Raw genomic sequence first — 17,317 nt, forward strand, 5'->3', positions numbered from 1 at the left:
GTGTGACCAAATGGAAAAGGTGTACTGCTCTGTGGTTTTTTGTTTTTTGTTTTTTAACTCTGTTGTAAATCCAAGGTGGAAACTCTAAATTAGCATAAGAATATGAAATAGAATCTATTTGACTGTAGAGAATAGCAGTTAAATTTTATCTCATTAATTAATATTGATTTCTAAGAGGGACTGACTAGCCCAAGAATTTGATGACAGACAAGTGTGACAAAGTTCCTCCTCTACCTTGCGCTTCTTTGGCAGATTTGCTCACCTCAGTGATCTTCCCCACAGTCTGGGTCAACTCCTCCTGTGTCTGATCAGCAGTTGGGAGGTTTGGAGGGCCCGCCCTCTACTCTGGGTTCTAGCCCAGGGCCCTGTGGATTGCAGCTGTCTATAGTACCTTCTGTAACAGCTGCATGGCAGCTGCAACTCCCTGGGCTACTTCCCCGTGGCCTCGTCCAAACATCTTCTTTAGTCTCACCACAGGACCTTCGTCCTGGTGTCTCATAACCCTTGTACTCCTTAGTCTTCCAGCAGCACGCCCTCTCAGTCTCAGCTCCTTGCGCCTCTTGCTCTCAGCTCTTCACACACACTTTCTCTCCTCTGGCTCCCCCCTCCCTGACTGGAGTGAGCTCCTTTTTAAACCCAGGTGCCCTGATTAGCCTGCCTTTGGCTGCAGGTGTTCTAATCAGCCTGTCTGCCTTAATTGGTTCTTGCAGGTTCCTGACTACTCTAGTGCAGCTGCTGCTCTGGTCACTCAGGGAACAGAAAACTACTCATCCAGTGACCAGTATATTTGCCGTCTTCCAGACTCCTGTACCCCACTGGTTTGGGTCTGTCATAAACAGATAGCTAAGGGTTAATGTCTCTTTCACCTGGAAAGGGGTAACAAAAAGCACCTGACCAGAGGACCAATCAGGAAACAAGACTTTTTTTCAAATCTGGGTGGAGGGAAGTTTGGGTGTGAGTTCTTTGTTTTTTGTCTTGGTTCAGTGACCCTCTCGGCTCTGAGAATGATTTTTTCTATCTCCAGGCTTTCTAGTCTTCTGTTTCCAAGTTGTAAGTACAAGGATAGTAGGACAATAGGTTTATATTGGTTTTTTTGTATTTCCTTGGTTGTAGTTTCTGGAATGTGTTACATTGTATTCTTTTTGGGTAAGGCTGTTTATTCATTTTTTCCTTTAAGCACTTGACCCTGTATATTGTCACCTTAATACAGAGACCATTTTATGTCCTTTTTCTTTCTTTTTATATAAAGCTTTCTTTTTAAGACCTGTTGGAGTTTTTCTTTAGTGGGGACTCCAGGGAATTGAGTCTGCAGCTCACCAGGGAATTGGGGGGAGGAAGAAGTCAGGGGGAAAATCTCTTTGTGTTAGATTTACTAAGCCTGACTTTGCATACCCTGTGGGTGAGAGGAGAGGGAGATTTGATCTCTCAGTACTTGTGTTTCAAGGACTTGAAGCAGGGAGGGTGGAATCCCTTTGTTTAGATTCACGGAGCTTGAATCTGTATATCTCTCCAGGAACCCAGGGAGAGAACACCTGGAGGGGAAGAGGGAGAAGGGAAGTGGGTTATTTCCCTTTGTGGTGAGACTCAAGGAATCTGGGTCTTGGGGTCCCCTGGGAAGGTTTTGGGAGACCACAGTGAGCTAGGCACTGTATAATTCCTGGCTGGTGGCAGCAATACCAGGTCCAAGCTGGTAACTAAGCTTGGAGGTTTTCATGCTAACACACATATTTTGGACGCTAAGGTCCAGATCTGGAAAGAAATGTTATGACAGGGTCTGTCGCACAAGGAATGCCACCTCTGCATCACTCATCTGAATCTGTCCTAGGTCAATAGGGAGAAGTTTTTCCCATCTGATCCCAAAAGAGCAGGAACAAAGAAAACCAATGTAATTACTTATTATTGTTTGCTAAACTGTAATGCCCAGGAGCCCCCTCATGAACCAGGCATCTGTTTTGCTCAGTGCTGTACAAACACCATACAGTAAATGGTCTTTTCACCAAAGAGCTTACAATCGAAGTATAGGAGGAGAGGAGGTCGATTCAGACAGACTGACAGAAGCGCAAGGAAGCAGCGAGACAACATTGAGCAGTAGGAGAGGCTTTAGTGTCAGTGCAACCGTGGCCTAACCAGTGTCCAGTTTTTTGTAGGCATTGCAGCAGATGGTTTTGAAGGAGGGTAATGGGTTAGTTTTGTAGATGTTGAAGAGCTTTTCCTAGGCATGAGGGGCAGCATGGGAGAAAGCACAAAAGTGCTTGTTTGAAAATGTAACAGGTGACCAGTGGAGTCTGGCATCGTGGGCCAATCACAGCGTGTAAAGCAACGGGAGAGCTCCACAGCCACTAATGCGTCCCTGAGAGCTCAGCAGCCCCGGCTGCTTTTACACACCTTCCATGTGAAGGGTAATGGCTGGTGGATCTATATATGGTGGGTCCACTGGTATGCTCCTCACTCCTTTCCTCTTCCCCTCCATGGCAGGGCACATAGGACCTGTGTTTCCCCACCCACAAAATACATCCACATGAAACAACATAGAGAGCCCCTCTGATTAATATAGTGCTGGCTGCTCAAAACCAAAGCAAATGAGCAATATTAGGATAGAAGAGAGGGGATTTGAACCCCACATATGGACTCCAGCAATCCTCCTCGTCTCCTGCACCTTGTCTCCTCTGTCACTGAGGAAAAAGGGGCTGGATTTCATCTAAGGCCTGTTGAATTGATTTGATGGTTTCTAAGTCTTGTGTATATATCCATTAGCTGCTCCTTTTTATTGTTAACAAGTCTAAACATCATTCTGAGGCAAGCTTTGATTAGCAGCACTAACAAGACAGTTCCTACCTGTCAGACTGGAGAGATAATTTATCCCAACAGTTTACAAACAGTGATTCAGCAGACTATTTGAGGATTAACTCTTGGGAAATTTGGGCAGGCTGATTGGATTTCTATAATACAGTAATTGATACTTATTTGGCTATTATTTGGACAAAAGAAAGCCAGCACAAATGGGAGTTACCTCCCCTCTTGGTATGTTTGATTTTCTGGAGTGGAATATTTCTCTTTCATAATTGTTTTTCCTGCCACTAGGCCTGTGCCCCTATGTGATCCTAGAGCACCCTCCTTTTCCAGGAACCCCATACAGCATACATTTTACCCATCTTGCCAACTAGAAGGCCCACTGAGATTCCCATGACCCTTTATGGCTTGAAGGCCAGCATGCCTTTGCAGAGATTAAATTCCCTGCCTTCCCTCCTCCCCCGTTTGAAAAGTTGAACTTCGGCAACACTTTCTGGTTTTCTGGTCCATGTAGTGGAAAAGGAGGTCCCATCACAAATCTTCACAATAAGAGTCGCTGGAGTTTCTTCGTAGTCAGAGTACGTTGCTAGCAAACTGGAGGTGTTTGAGGTGTATGTGTTGTGAATATATGGAGAAGATCGTTTTATTGCGGAGTTGGGAGCTGAATGTGGCGTCACGTGTTTTTTCAGATAGGGCCCTGTGGAATGTAGAGCTGTCCCCACTCTCTCCCTTTTAATATTATGTATTCTATTTCTAATAGGCTATCCTGAGGTCAGCTAGTTTATTGAGGGGTGAAGTATGGTTTAATGAAGAAATAAAGTGTGCTGTTTGTTTGTTTATGGTACGTTCTGCAGCCTTTATGAGCAAATTCTATGGAAAACCTGTAAAAATTAATACCTCTTTCACAAATGGAGCTATAAGACTTTTATGTTTCTGGCAAATAATATATAGCTCAAAGGATTCGAAATAAAATGTGCTCCTTTAAGTATCAAAGTGGTGTTGTTATATGTCTCATAAATGGCTATAACTTTTCATGCACAAAAAATTAAATTACATGAAGAAATGTGGCCAGATCAACAAAGGCAAAGACATTTAGAGTTAAAGCTGCTAAGAGGTTTTTAATTTATCTTTATGGTAACTGGTCATTACAGCACACTTGGCTCTCTGCCAGAGGACCCCATCGTTCTGGCCACTGTTACATGCCCCAGGCTAGTTCTATATAGATAAAATTTAAAAAGCTTACACTGAATCAGTATTAAGGGTCTCGGGAATCCACAAAAGCAAGGGCATTTGGAGATGACTCCTGTTCCCGCCGTAAGTCACCTAATTGTAGAGGCACTTACTGGCTAAGGGCCCATTCTTGATGCTGGTTTGGGCCCAGCCTTCAACTGCTGCTGATTTCTGTGGAAGTTGTGGGCTCTTAGCAGTTCATGTGATCAGGACCAATGTAGGGAGGAGCTGCCTCTGCTGTGATCTTGGTTAGAGGGGGGAAACAGGCAATCCTTTGGAGTCATGGTTTCTAATATTCAAGCGATATCCTATATCCAGACCTCAGCATCTAATCTGATTATCCACCACAGCTCAGGCACCTCTGCAACCCCCTTTTTCTAGGCCCCAGGGCTCCCTTTCTCCACCAGGCTTTATCTGTTGCAGGAGTGAGAGAGGAAACAGCTGAGACATTTAGGGATGCTGAGTGGCTACTCCTCACATCTTCAGTCTTCAAGGGGCAGTGTCTTAGATCCTTCGGTCCTGAAAGAGGCTCTGGCAAGTGGGAGGAGGCCCAAGCCTTGATAGAAGAGGGACAGTAAAACCTCTAAGTGTTTAGAGCAGCAGCCTGAGACTTTTTTTTCCATTCTAGGAATGGGCCATCTGCTCCCTCTCTGAAGGAAAAAGGATCTTTGGGGCGGGGGTGTTCTGAGTCTTTTGGGGTCTTTTGTGACTGGAGTTTGGCTGTCCAACAATACTAGTTTTCAACCTTTTTTCATTTGTGGGCTCCTACAAAATTTCGAATGGAGATGCGGATCTCTTCAGAAATCTTAGATGTAATCTGAGGACCTCTGGGGGTCTGTGGACCACAAGTTGAAAACTACTGTCCTAAAGAGAGAGTTTTCGGGATAGGAATGGGTTAACCAAAAATGCAGAATATCAGTAATTTCAGGATGATATTCAGAAATATTTGGCGCCACAAACAGGGATGATATTTGGGCTCATTGGGAAGTTTATTATTCCGTTTACCCATCCTTTCCTCCCAGTCTGTCAGTTTGGGTGAGAGGTGAGGTGCCTAAGCATGAATTTTCTAAGTAGCACATGCTGCCAGGTTCTTATCACACTGCAATGGGAGTGCAGATATCCAGAGGACATAAGCACCATGGCAATACAGAATATATTTGCAAGACCTCAATATGTTTGGCTCTACAGTACTCAGTAACGAAAATGTGTCCCGGTTTTCTGAGGTAAAAATGTTTTCATAGAGAGTTTGGCGTAACATGAGCAGTGTCGCACAAAATAAACAAATTTGTCTGCAAAACCACTCATTTGTCCACCCTCTTCCCCTCCCCCTTTTTTTTAATAAATGAGATTGACCGATGTGTTGCCCTTTTACTGGACAAGTTAATGGCAGTTGTCAGAGTGATTGACCCAAGTGCATTTGTTCTCCATCTGATCATTAAGCACCAGATTTTAAAAAAGAATCCATCACCCAACAACTCCCATTTAGGCACCTAAATAAAGATTTCCAAAATTGTTCAGCACCCAGCAGCTCTGTGTTCTTACTGGGAATTCCTTGCTGCTGAAATCTGTCTGAAAACTTGGCTTCTTTTTAAAATGCCTTATTGAGAGCTGAGCACTCTTGAATATCTTGCTCCAGCAGTGAATGCTGGAGCACTTTTGAACCTTAGGAATCCAGTCTTACTTGTTAATGGCCAAACTTCCATTGATTTTTTTTGTAGCAATGGGAACAGGCTCAGTCCCTTTGTGACTGTTACAAGAATAGAAATATATAACTGGTAGTACTAGGTATTACATTTAACCATGTTTGATGTTTTGGGTTGAGTCTTGTGTTCAGTCAATGATATTTCCGCAGAAAATATTTTCAGGCTATTTTTTTCTAAAGTATCCTCAACAGTTTTCTATTTACTACCTTCTAAGGTTTAAAATAAACTAAAGGCCCAAATAGTGATACTTTCCTCATGTGGAATAGTACCTTTTGCCAGGATTGGTTCCACTGATGTCCAGAGGGCTACTTGCGCAGCAAGAGTACTACTCTCTCTGAGTAAGGGCATCAGAATCTGGCCCTTAGAAACATTAGGGTAGGTAAAAGGTGTCCGATATCTAACCGTAGAGTCGGAAGTCCATTGTTTATCTACAGCCCAGGTATGACATGAGGCACTGCTCTCTCTGAGTTTCCTCACACGAACCCATCTACATCATACTTCATCTACATCATATCAGTCCTACCCTCACCGCTGAGACTGCCAGCAAGGGTTCCTAATTGTGCCAGTTGTGATGCTCCTTGTAGTGTTGTTGCTTCTTGTCCACTGGGAACAGTACTGAAGCCACTACGTAGCCACTGGCTGGGAACAATATTAAGACAAGGCATAGTTTGCCAATTCCTTTTCTAGTGGCTTTTCTCCCTGAATATAGCTCTGTCACTTAACAGCCATGCTATATTGCATAGTACCTAGCTGTTGGTTTTTATTTTGCTCTTAGAATTGTTCAGACCAGTACATTATTTATCAGGACATATGTTTTATGCAGGAAGTGGTGTCCCATTATCCAACATGTCGACTCCATGTTCTTTAACTTAGCTCCTCTGAAATCTCTCTCTTCTCAGAGGCCATTGTGTTCTCAGTCATGCCAAATTATATGAGCTTATGTGCCATAGTTTTGTGACAGAAACTGATATTCATTAGGAAGTTGTGTTCACTATAATACAATGCAATGAAAAGGAGGTGCGCAGTTGTCTTTCCAAAAGATGACAAGCGCGCGCTCTCTCTCTTTTTTAAGCCCCTCGTTTTAGTACATGTCAATCTGTACCTCCTTTAAATGAGTATCGGAACCTACGTTAATTTCACTCTTTCATTGTACTATATATTGGTGACTAGATCACTTATCACTAACTCCCTGGACATATTCTACACTAGAATCGTGAAACCATAAGAGAATGCACTTGGGGTTCTTGACAGAAGGATGCAACTCTGAGTAAGAGTCACGCAAAATACATTTTGTGCTTTCTCCTGAGAGGCATCTGCTCAGTAACTCTCAGGATTTAGCCCAGTTAGTAACAGTGGAGGTGGTAGGTTAACTTATTATTTATTATTGTATTGTGGTAGTACTTAGCACCCCAGTATGTTAGGCACTGTACAAATACTTAATAAGACACAGGCCCTGCCCCTGAGAGCTTACAATCTAAATAGACGAACGAGACAAAAAGTGGGAGGGGAAATGAAAGCAGAGAAATGAAGTGATTTGCTAGAGGTATGTCTATACTACCCACTGGATCGGTGGCTAGTGATTGATCTATCAGGGATTGATTTATCGTGTCTACACTAGACGTGATAAAATCGATCCCCGATCACTCTGCTGTCGACTCCGGAACTCCACCGTGCGCAAGAGGTGGAAGCAGAGTCGACGGGGGAGTGGCAGTGGTTGACTCGCCGCTGTCCTCATGGCCAGATAAATCGACCTAAGATACGCCGACTTCAGTTACGCTATTTGCGTAGCAGAAGTTGCGTATCTTAGATCGACCTCCCCCCCCCACCCCAGTGTAGACCTAACCTAGAAATAGAACAAAGGGCCCTATTCACTGGACCATGCTGATTGTATGTAACAGATCTGAAGTACATACCTACTCTTGGTTCAAATTTTTTATAGATCTGATTTACCCCTTCTTCCTTCTAAGGCAGATATTTACATTGAGTGGCATGTAGATTACTGTGTTTAGGCCTCTTGGAGAAGACCTCTAAAATCAAGTTTCTTCCTACTCTTCATGGATATTCCTAAAGCACAGGTTCCTCTGAGTGTCTTGTGCACCCTCTGGGGCCCCACTGTTATGCACTGTATGTACTGGTTGGTGATCACCCACCATTTGTGAGACAGTTGTGTTTCAGTGGTGGTCTGCATATATATAGCTTGTGAAATATTCTGGGTTCTTTCAGGTTGAAAAGTATATTTAATTGTTCCAAGTGCCATTTCATTTTCATTCTAGGAATGTTCTCCCCCAAATCTGCTGTGTGTTAATTTAAAATATAATTGCTGATATCTTGCCATTTGCTAAGATGCTGTATGAGATCGAATTGCCTGTTACTCCCAGCCTTGCCGGTATTGTTGACAGAAAGAACACTATATTAGTTAAAGAGGGACTTAGCCATTGCAGCTATAAATACTAAAATTGATTAAGTAGGCTTTTTCCCACTAAAAACATTGTCTACTGTATTAATGAAATACAACAAAAAATGACAGAGTTCTTTAGCTGCTCTTCCTCTAGCTTTCAGTCACACAAAGGTTGATGTTCAAGGAATGTTTGGGAGGAAAGAATGTAGTGACTCCAGTGTAACTTTTCCTTTGTTATAGCTTCAGTTTATGAAGGGTCTTGCATTCCCCTTATTCCTTTGCACTTCCTAGTCTGTTGCTAGTCTGTGCTTAGGCGCTGACTCCGTTGGTGCTCTGGGGCTGGAGCACCCACAAGGAAAAAAAATAGTAGTTGATCAGCAGCCACCTGTCAATCAGCTCCTCCCCGCAGTACCTCCTATCAGCTGATCGGCAGCGGGTGGGAGGAGCAGAGTGGGAAAAGGCAGAGTGAGGGCAGGACATGCTGCGGGTAGGGAAGGAGCAGCCTCTTTTTATTTTCTTTGGTACTCTTATAATTCCCCTCACTGTAGCATGGAATTCCTCCACAGTATATTTATCCTTACAATAGCACACTGAGGTAGGGAAGTGCTATTATCCTCACTTTTCAGACCAGGGAATGGAGGGAAAGAGATGCTAAGTGAGTTGCCCTAGTTCACACAGGAAACCTGGGTGTCTCATGTCCTGTCCATATCATCTAAGCCACGGCACTGATCATCCTCAGATGTCCATGGGGTATCTTCTCCCCTTCTACATGGGTGGGTGACAAGTGAGCAGAAGTGGGAATTGGGCAAAGCCTTGACTCTGCCACCTTCTTCCCCCCCCCCCCCCAACCATACAGAGCAGCACTGCTGATCTGTTGCAGATGGGGAAATGATTAGTCTTCACTCTGGAGTAAGAGAGGAACCAGCCCACAGTGTGACTGAGTCACAGTTTGATTTCTGATCTGCTCCTTACAAAGTGCAACTATGCATTGCCCTTGATCAGAGCTCACAGGGGGGAAAAAAAGTCTAATCCTATATGACACAGTACCTGGGCCTTTGCTATATCAGCGGGATTTATTTTAGAGGTTGGAATGACTGAAATATACAGAGAATTTCCAAGCAGAAATTGCACACGTATATACTGAATACCTACATTCAGTGGACCCGTTCCTGAGAGGAATGCCAGGCGCTTGCAAATCCCATTGAAATCAATTAAAAGTACCTCTCAAGATTTGCTTTTTAAGAAAGAAATTGGGATTGACATAAAAATCTAGAAGACTATCTTCTTGTCACTTTTTCAATTTATGCGGCCTAGTTCTTCACTCTGCTGTACCGGTTGTATTGTGCTGTAACTCCACTGACTCTTTTTTTATGCAGAATTCATTAACTTTCCAAATACCAATGAACTTACTGAATAAATACCCTGACTCACTGATGAATGGAGTTCTGAAATCTCCATTACTCATTGGGTAAATTTTAACCTCCATATACATTTTTCAAGTAAAGATATGACAGGTCACCAAGGAATGATGCAGTCCAATGATCTTTTACTGTGGTCTTTATTTTTGTTGTTGCTTTAGTTCTTAAACCCAGGGAATACCGAATAGTCCTACAACTGCACTTCACTGTTAGCAGACTATGCAGCTGAATGTATAGGGTGTTATGAATGATATCCTCGATTTCACAAATTGGTGGTAAATACTATTTAAAAGAAAAAAACCAACTTAAGTGGAGCCACTTCAAAGGTCAAGGGGCTTGATTCTCCTCTTCGTAAGCTTGTTTTACACTGATGTAACTACACTGTAATCAATGCAGATAAACATTGTTTAGCATTTTGTGGGGAGGTGATCCTAGTCTCGTGTTCCATGCAGTTTAAAGATCATTTCTACCCGATATGCAATTTCCAGCACCATGCAGTAGCCAGGAGGATATTTGAAAAGATTTTTATTACCTTGCTTATGTGTAGGCAGTTAGGAGGATCTGCCTGTGTATGACCCTGATGTCAGGATTTAGTCTTCAATCTGATATCCAGTGTTTTTCTTCCTAGCATGATGCAAAAACGGTCAGAAATTATTTTGCCCCCTTAACTTGTATGGAGGTGAAGGAGTATTTTCAAAAGCCCAATTCAGACAGATTGCACACCAGACTGAATGCTGAACGGGACCTGAAACGTGACACTAATCTGTCTCATTCACTTTGAAAAAGCAAATTATTTCTTCTTTTTAAGTCAGAGTTAAAGGCCCCCTCTTTCCTCACATACAATATATGAACTCCATGAATGGTGGCAAAAAGGCATAAGAGGAGGATATTGCTAGCAAAATATAATAGAATGTTGATCTTTTGCAGCAGATTATACAGAAAGAGGGTTATTGTGATGTTGCAGTTGCCTGGTGATTAAAGTATACAGAAGGCATTCAAGGAACTACTTAAGCCTTCCTCTGGCAAATTAGATCTTCTCTTCCAGCCCTTGGTTGCCTTTGCATACTCTTGGTATTCCCACTTATCGTTATCTCTGCTTAGAGGGGAGAATCTCTTTCCGCCTCTTATCCATTAGTCTTATCCATTAGTCATATCTGTGAGTTACGAGTTATCAAAAGGCTAATTCACACTGGTAGGAACGAATATGTCCTGTTCAGAGCAAGACTCAAATTCCTCCTCCTCCTCTTCTTCCCCCATCCTAGAATGAAGACAGTCATTTATTCATAGAACTGCGGTTCATGTCAGAAGTCAGAGTACAACAGCAGTTTGTCTGAACAAACCGCATCCTCATGTGGTGTTTGATCAAACTCCTCGCAGAGTCAATAGAATGGGTGGTTGAAGTGGGCTCTTAGGACTAGATTAAACTGGAAAGCTTAGCTCTGAGGAGAGTGAGTTTCTTCCTAGGAGGAACCCAGGCAAGGAACTGTAAGTGTAGAGCAGCAATTCTCAACGAGGGGCCCGGGGCCCTCTGGAGGGCTGTGAGCAGGTTTCAGGGGACCACCAAGGAGGTCCAGTGTTAAACTTGCTGGGACCCAGAACAGAAAGGTGAAGCCCCACTGTGTGGGCTGAAGCCCAGAGCTCCCAGTCCTGCCACCTGGGGCTGAAGTCGAAGCCTGAGTAACTTAGCTTTGTGAGGACTCTTGTGGTGTGAGGCCCTGGGCAGTTACCCTGCTTGATACATCCTAATGCTGGTCCTGGCTTTTATAGCGGAAAAACAGTTGTGGCACTGGCAGGCTATGGAGTTTTTATAGCATGTTGGTGGGCGGGGGAGGGCTCAGAAAGAAAAAGGTCGAGAACCCCTGCTCTACGGAACATTTTGACATTCAGGTCAAGCTGTAAGTAAGGTCTGTCCCTTTCCCAGGATTTTTCTGAAGTGGGAAGGTTGAGCAAATGGGGCTGAATGTTCAAACCACATTCTCCCACCATTGGTTCAGCTTGTAGGCTGTATATGTTTTATGGAGTGTGTGTATGTGCTCAGAGCTGTGGATGGGAGTATGTTGAGTACATCCAAATAAATGTTCCAAAATGTGTGTTCTTTGGTGTTCAGAACACTGATTAATTTAAACAGAGGGGGTAACTGTGCTGTACGTCAAGCAATTATTTCCTATCTATGTTAAACAATTGAAAATTTTTTATTTGTACCTATAGATATAGATGTACACAATAACTGGTTGATTGGTAAGGTGATCAAATGGCCCAGGCTTTTGGTAATAGGGGACAGCATGCAAAACTTTTTCTATATCTAGGTCACTGGTTAAAATCAGATTTGGTCTGTAGAGACCAAAAGTCCTTACCAACTGATGGCTTCTTTGTTCATTTGTTGGTCTCAGTCCAGTTCCTATGGTGCAGGTGTTTACATCCCAATCACTGGAGGTTTGTAAGAATAGGTTGGACAAATACCTGTTAGGGATGGCCTAGGTATACTTAATCCTGCCTCAGAGCAGGAGGCTGGACTAGATAATGACCTCTTGAGGTCTCTTCCATCCTTGCACCTCTGTGATTCTACAATTCTGTTACCAAATCCACCATCCCAATTGGCAACCTTGTGGAAAATCTTGATGGAGAAGCCAACAATGAGAGTGGGCATGGAAAATGAACTATGCACTCTTCTCCTGAGGTGTTCCTTGCAGAATAAGGTGATGAACACATTGATGGAGTGAATGAGTGTTTGGGGAACCTTGTCTCTTGGCCTTTCCGTTGGCAAGCAAGTATGTCCTCTGCAGAAAGGTGATGTGTCAGATTTATTTGGCTCCAAAACCATTTGTATTTTGACTTAACTCTTTCCCTCTTGTGCAGCTTTAGCTGGAAAGAGATGATTTAGTCCTTAGTAGATTTATTAAGATTGTTGGGGTATTTTTGCCACATGAAGAGTGTGTGTCGTTTTGAAAGAGAGGTTCACCAGTTGTATGATTTCTTTTTAATACCTAGGAAACAATGTTATGAGGACCATCCATGGTGTGGGAGAGATGATGACACAAATGGTACTGAGCAGAGGATCTATCTTTCCCATCAGCGTACCTGATATACAGCCAAGCCTCCACTCGAGCAAGCAGGCCAGCCCAGACAGTGAAGATGTGACTGTGATGGACACCAAATTAAAAATCATTGAGATCTTACAGGTAGAAACCATGATGGAAAATTACAAAGCAGCTAGTTAATTTTAATCTACTTTTTTATTCAGTTAGGCTGAATTCTGTGACCCAATCTTTCTCAGATTGAAGAGTACCTTTCTCTAATGGTCGCGCCTCAGCATGGAGAAGAATACTGCTCAGTGTCTGTAAGGGTGGCAGAATCTGGCCCTTAAAACTATCCTAGAAATATTTTCTAGAGCAGTAGTCCTCAAACTTGAGTATGGGTGACCCCTTTCACACAGCAAGCCTGTGAGAGTGATCCCCCACCCCGTAAAGTATAAGCACATTTTAAAATATATTTAACACTAGTATAAATGCTGGAAGCAAAGCGGGGTTTGAGGGTGGAGGCTGACAGCTTGTGACCCCCTGAGGGGTTACGACTCCCAGTTTGATGAGAACTCCTGCTCTAGAGACAAAGGATATATTTCCAGATTTACTTATACTTGTTTTACATCAGTATAATTTCATTGACTTCAGTAGTTACTCTTCTGTTACACCAGTGTAACTAAGAACAGAACTGAGTCCAGACACACTGGAGAAATGCAGGGCCAGACATTCTGGAAGCCCTCTCCAGATGTTCACTGATGGAGCTGAGAACAGAATTTGGGTCAGTGTCATTTTATCCTAGCCATTGCATGAGGTTCATCCACTAGCATATGTCCTTAGGGTTCTCACCTTGTGCTGCTGTAAGTTATGTGCCACACAGAGTCTATTAGTCTGCATATCAACTCCCATGCCCTGGAGGCACACAAGCTCGGTAGAAGTTTTTATTATTTTTTGTAAATTCTGCTATCTGTTGATACAATTTGTCACTTTTGAAGCTTTCCATTTGTACTGAATGTTTATGAAGTACGTCTTTTATATTTCCTTAATTATAAGTTGCTGAAGGATGAGCAATTGTTAGGTTATGCTTACTGTAGCATACATTTGTTCCAAATGTGATAGACTGCATATTTCAGAGCTCATAAATGAGTCTAGGGTAGTGCTAAACTGCACTCCCACTTCCTTGCTTTCTCCTTGTTCTGAGAAGGGCAGTAAGCTATGACACTGCTTTTGGGATGCAGCTTACTTTTTCCCTTCCTACCTGGCTGGCTCTGCCCGTTGGCACTTGAGAGGGCAGAGCCATGGTTCCAGTTTCTTCCTGCCCACTCCCCACCTGTATGCTCACAGGAAAAAGAATCAGGTGAGGCAGCCCCTCCTGTCCCTTCTTCACTGTCTGAGCAGGTCTAATGTAGTTCCACAGGGAGTTGTGGAATGTATGGCCTCTCCTGTTCCTCTCTGACTTGGCTACATAACACTAGGGCACAATCCTGTCATATACAGGAGAACCTCAGTGTTACAGACCCCTCGGGAATGGAGGCTGTTCGTAACTCTGAAGTGTTCATAACTCTGAACAAAGCACAGTTCGGGTTCCAGATCCAGCAGCTAACACTCCAGGCCCAGGATTCAGCAGCAGTTGAGCTCCCTACTCAGCCCCAGCATGAGGTTTCAAGCTTGGACCCTTTGGGCAGGGTGTGTGTGTGTGTGTGTGTGAGAGAGAGAGAGAGAGAGAGAGAGAGAGAGAGAGAGAGAAAACAGCATGTCGCCCCCCTTGTGGGGGTGGGAGAGGAAGGGGATGGTGAAATTTGTCCAGACCCCAGGGCTGCTCCAGCTGCCTTGGGCTAGCAGCCCCAGCATCTTGCTGTAAGTGGCTGCCCTGTGGGTGGAGTGGGGTGGAAAGACAGGCAGCCCAGATGTGCCTACCTTTAAGATGCAATACAGGCACAATACAGTACTTGCTGGGTTTTGTTTTTTTTTTTGTTTTTTGTTTTTTTGATCTCTGCAGCTGCCTGATTTGTTACTCTGGTTTCACATGGTGTCTGGCTGACCAGTTAGACCGTAACTCTGATGCTCGTACCTTTTGAGAGTCTACTGTATACTTGTGTTAACCTCCCTTCACCCCAGCTTTATACCACAATAGAGGCACAATGAGGGTTAAGCACACCTAAAACAGGAAAAAAATGTGTACGGATCCAAATCCTGCTCCTCTTACTCATGTGAACATTTTCACAGAGCCAGATTCTGATCGCAATTACCCTGGTGTAAATCCAATGAGCAAGTTATGTTTGTTTAAAAAAGGAAACTTCAGAAATAATCCTTTTGTCTTTTAGGTTTATATTCACCACAGAGTATCCTCAAAAAGCAAACGCTGGCCATGATATCACCACTAGTATTTTGCACTGAAAGATAAATGATTTGGCTTTAGTGCTTCCATGCAGCTTTGGAATAGTCGTCTGGTACCACGGGCAGATCCCAGAGCCCCTGGACAAGTCTGAACTGACTAAGATATTCATGGTGAGGGAGGTGCAGCCTAAATGCAGCAGCATGGTGTAGGAGGCCAATTCCAGGAAAGAAATCACAAAAATTATCATTTGAAAAACACAGCTGTTTTATTTTCAGTAATGGACTTGAGCCCACTTAAAATTAGCTCCCTCCCCTCTCACAAAACAGGTTAGAGAGAGAAAACTGTATCTTATTTTAAACTCTTGTCTTGTAGTTTATCCTTAGTGTTAGACTGGACTATAGAATATCCTACATGCTGTCTATCTATAAGAAAGAATTTGGAGAAGACAGCGAGAATGTTGATAGCTCCACCATCTCTCCACCAGACACACCAGGGCTTGCCTCAGGTAACTGTTGCTGTTGTATTGCAGTTTATTGTTGCGGTAATTTTAGTAAGCAATGAACAAAACTACTTCAGAAAGCTGCACGTCACTCCAGATTGAAAGCTAGAGGGGTGCCCACAATAATGGATATTTGCAGGACTGCTGCTCTCTAATTAAAATTTGATTCAGTTTTCCTATGACGATGATTTATTATTCATATGTACACTTCCCAAAGGTTTGTTATGTGACAAAACAAATGAGAGTGAGAACGGACCATGGAGGATGGAGTGGGGATGGATAGAGTTACGCGTTGCTCTGTTTTTCTTTCTCAGGTCTTGTGTGTCTATGAAGAGATGTGAAGGGGGTATTCTGGTTTTGCTGACAGAGCAGCGGGGGGTGGGTGCAAAAGGAACAGCAATTCACACTAATTCTTCAACAGGTTTGTGTCGTCTGCTAATTTGGGGGGCTGGTTACATCAAAGAAAATATGAAAGATGCAGCTTGCAAAGTCTTTGGGGGCATAGATCTTCTTTGTTCTATTTGTACAGCGCCGAGCACAGAGGGATCCTGCTATGTGATTGGGGCTTCTAGATAATACTGCAGTGCAATTGAGAATTAAGGCCTGATCCTTCTGTCCTTATTATGGCAACATTTCCATTGACTGCTTCAAATGGAGTTTTGCCTGGCCAAGGAGTCTGTAGTGGGGCCTTCAGTTTGTTGCACATACTTAAACAGAGACAGTAGTTTCTTTAGCTGAGAAAACTAAATTATGGTCATATGTTTTGGGGTTTTTTTTGCAGCAATTGTTCCTGACATAGATGAAATTGCAGCTCAGGCCGAGACAATGTTTGCTGGCAGGTATGCTTTCTGAAGGTTATACATCTGTCTGTATGTGCTCAATAATGCACAACATCTTTCTATCCAGATTTTTGTTTCTAATTGACAATTTCTGTTTCTGTTTTGTGTCTTCCTCTCCCTTCCTCTCCTTTTACTAGTTCCTGTTGTCACATAACATGATCTCTCAGAGAGGAGTTGGTGGGAGTAATAGCTACTGCAGCATAGATGTTAGACATGGGCCAGGGCCATGAAGTTCAGATCTGGGTTCCAAACACCCTAAAATTCAAGTGTGTATGGATCTGGATGGGACACTCTACCAAAGTTCAGAAAGGTTTGGATTCAGGTTTTTGGTTGGTTCCCATCTCTGCTGGGGCTTGTCTGCCTGGGAAAATTAAACTGGTATAAAGGAAGGCGTGGATTTGAAGCACTATACTTATACTGGTATAACTCTCTGTGTGGATACTCTCATTCCAGTAAAAAAGGTTTTTTTCTGGTTTAGTTTTGTCACTTTGGAAGTGGTTTAAGCTAAGCCAAACCCCCCACTTCTATTCTGGAATAAGAATGTCCACATAGGGGAGTTATGCCGGTATAATTATATCAGTTTAACTTTGTTGGTACACTTGTATAACTGGAAACATTTCCTGTGTAGACAAGCCTTTAGACTCTAAAGATTTTCCCAGAGCTCAGGAGAAGGGGGAAGGATGTCTGAGATGGGTGTTCTTAACTTTCCTCACTGAGTATGTCTCTGTGTTCTTAATCTTTGCCAACAAGAGGAATGCCTTCAGTCCTGTCCCTGAACTCCCATTATGAAAAACAACACACAGCTCTGGTGTGGCTCTTGGCACCTGTATCTTTCAATTGAACACTGATTTGCTAAGTGTAAATCTGCTTGCTGTCCTTCCAGATTATAAATATGATCCAGAAATATGATGCCTTTGGCAATTTTTACTGTTTTTTTTTAAAGTTCATTTTCCCTACATTAAATTTTAGCAGCAGCAGATAGGGGAAGGAATAAAAAGGACAGGGTTAAATTCGTATTTGGCACAACTCCATTTACTTTGGTGGGCTTGTACCACCGATGAATTGGTCACCCAGATGTAAAGTGA

At 43.1% G+C, this 17,317-nt stretch overlaps 1 protein-coding gene across 1 annotated transcript in view; it reads left to right on the forward strand.

Annotated features, from left to right (window-relative positions):
• ITPR2 (inositol 1,4,5-trisphosphate receptor type 2) overlaps window positions 1-17,317 on the forward strand; it is a 374,378-nt gene that overhangs the window by 142,455 nt on the left and 214,606 nt on the right. The window contains exons 22-24 of the mRNA XM_030540942.1: window positions 12,528-12,718; window positions 15,267-15,399; window positions 16,175-16,232. Of these exons, the coding sequence (XP_030396802.1) occupies window positions 12,528-12,718; window positions 15,267-15,399; window positions 16,175-16,232 (382 nt within the window). The remainder of the gene's footprint in view (window positions 1-12,527; window positions 12,719-15,266; window positions 15,400-16,174; window positions 16,233-17,317) is intronic.

This window comes from Gopherus evgoodei, chromosome 1 (assembly GCF_007399415.2).
Source record: "Gopherus evgoodei ecotype Sinaloan lineage chromosome 1, rGopEvg1_v1.p, whole genome shotgun sequence".
Classification (NCBI taxonomy): Eukaryota; Metazoa; Chordata; order Testudines; family Testudinidae; genus Gopherus; species Gopherus evgoodei.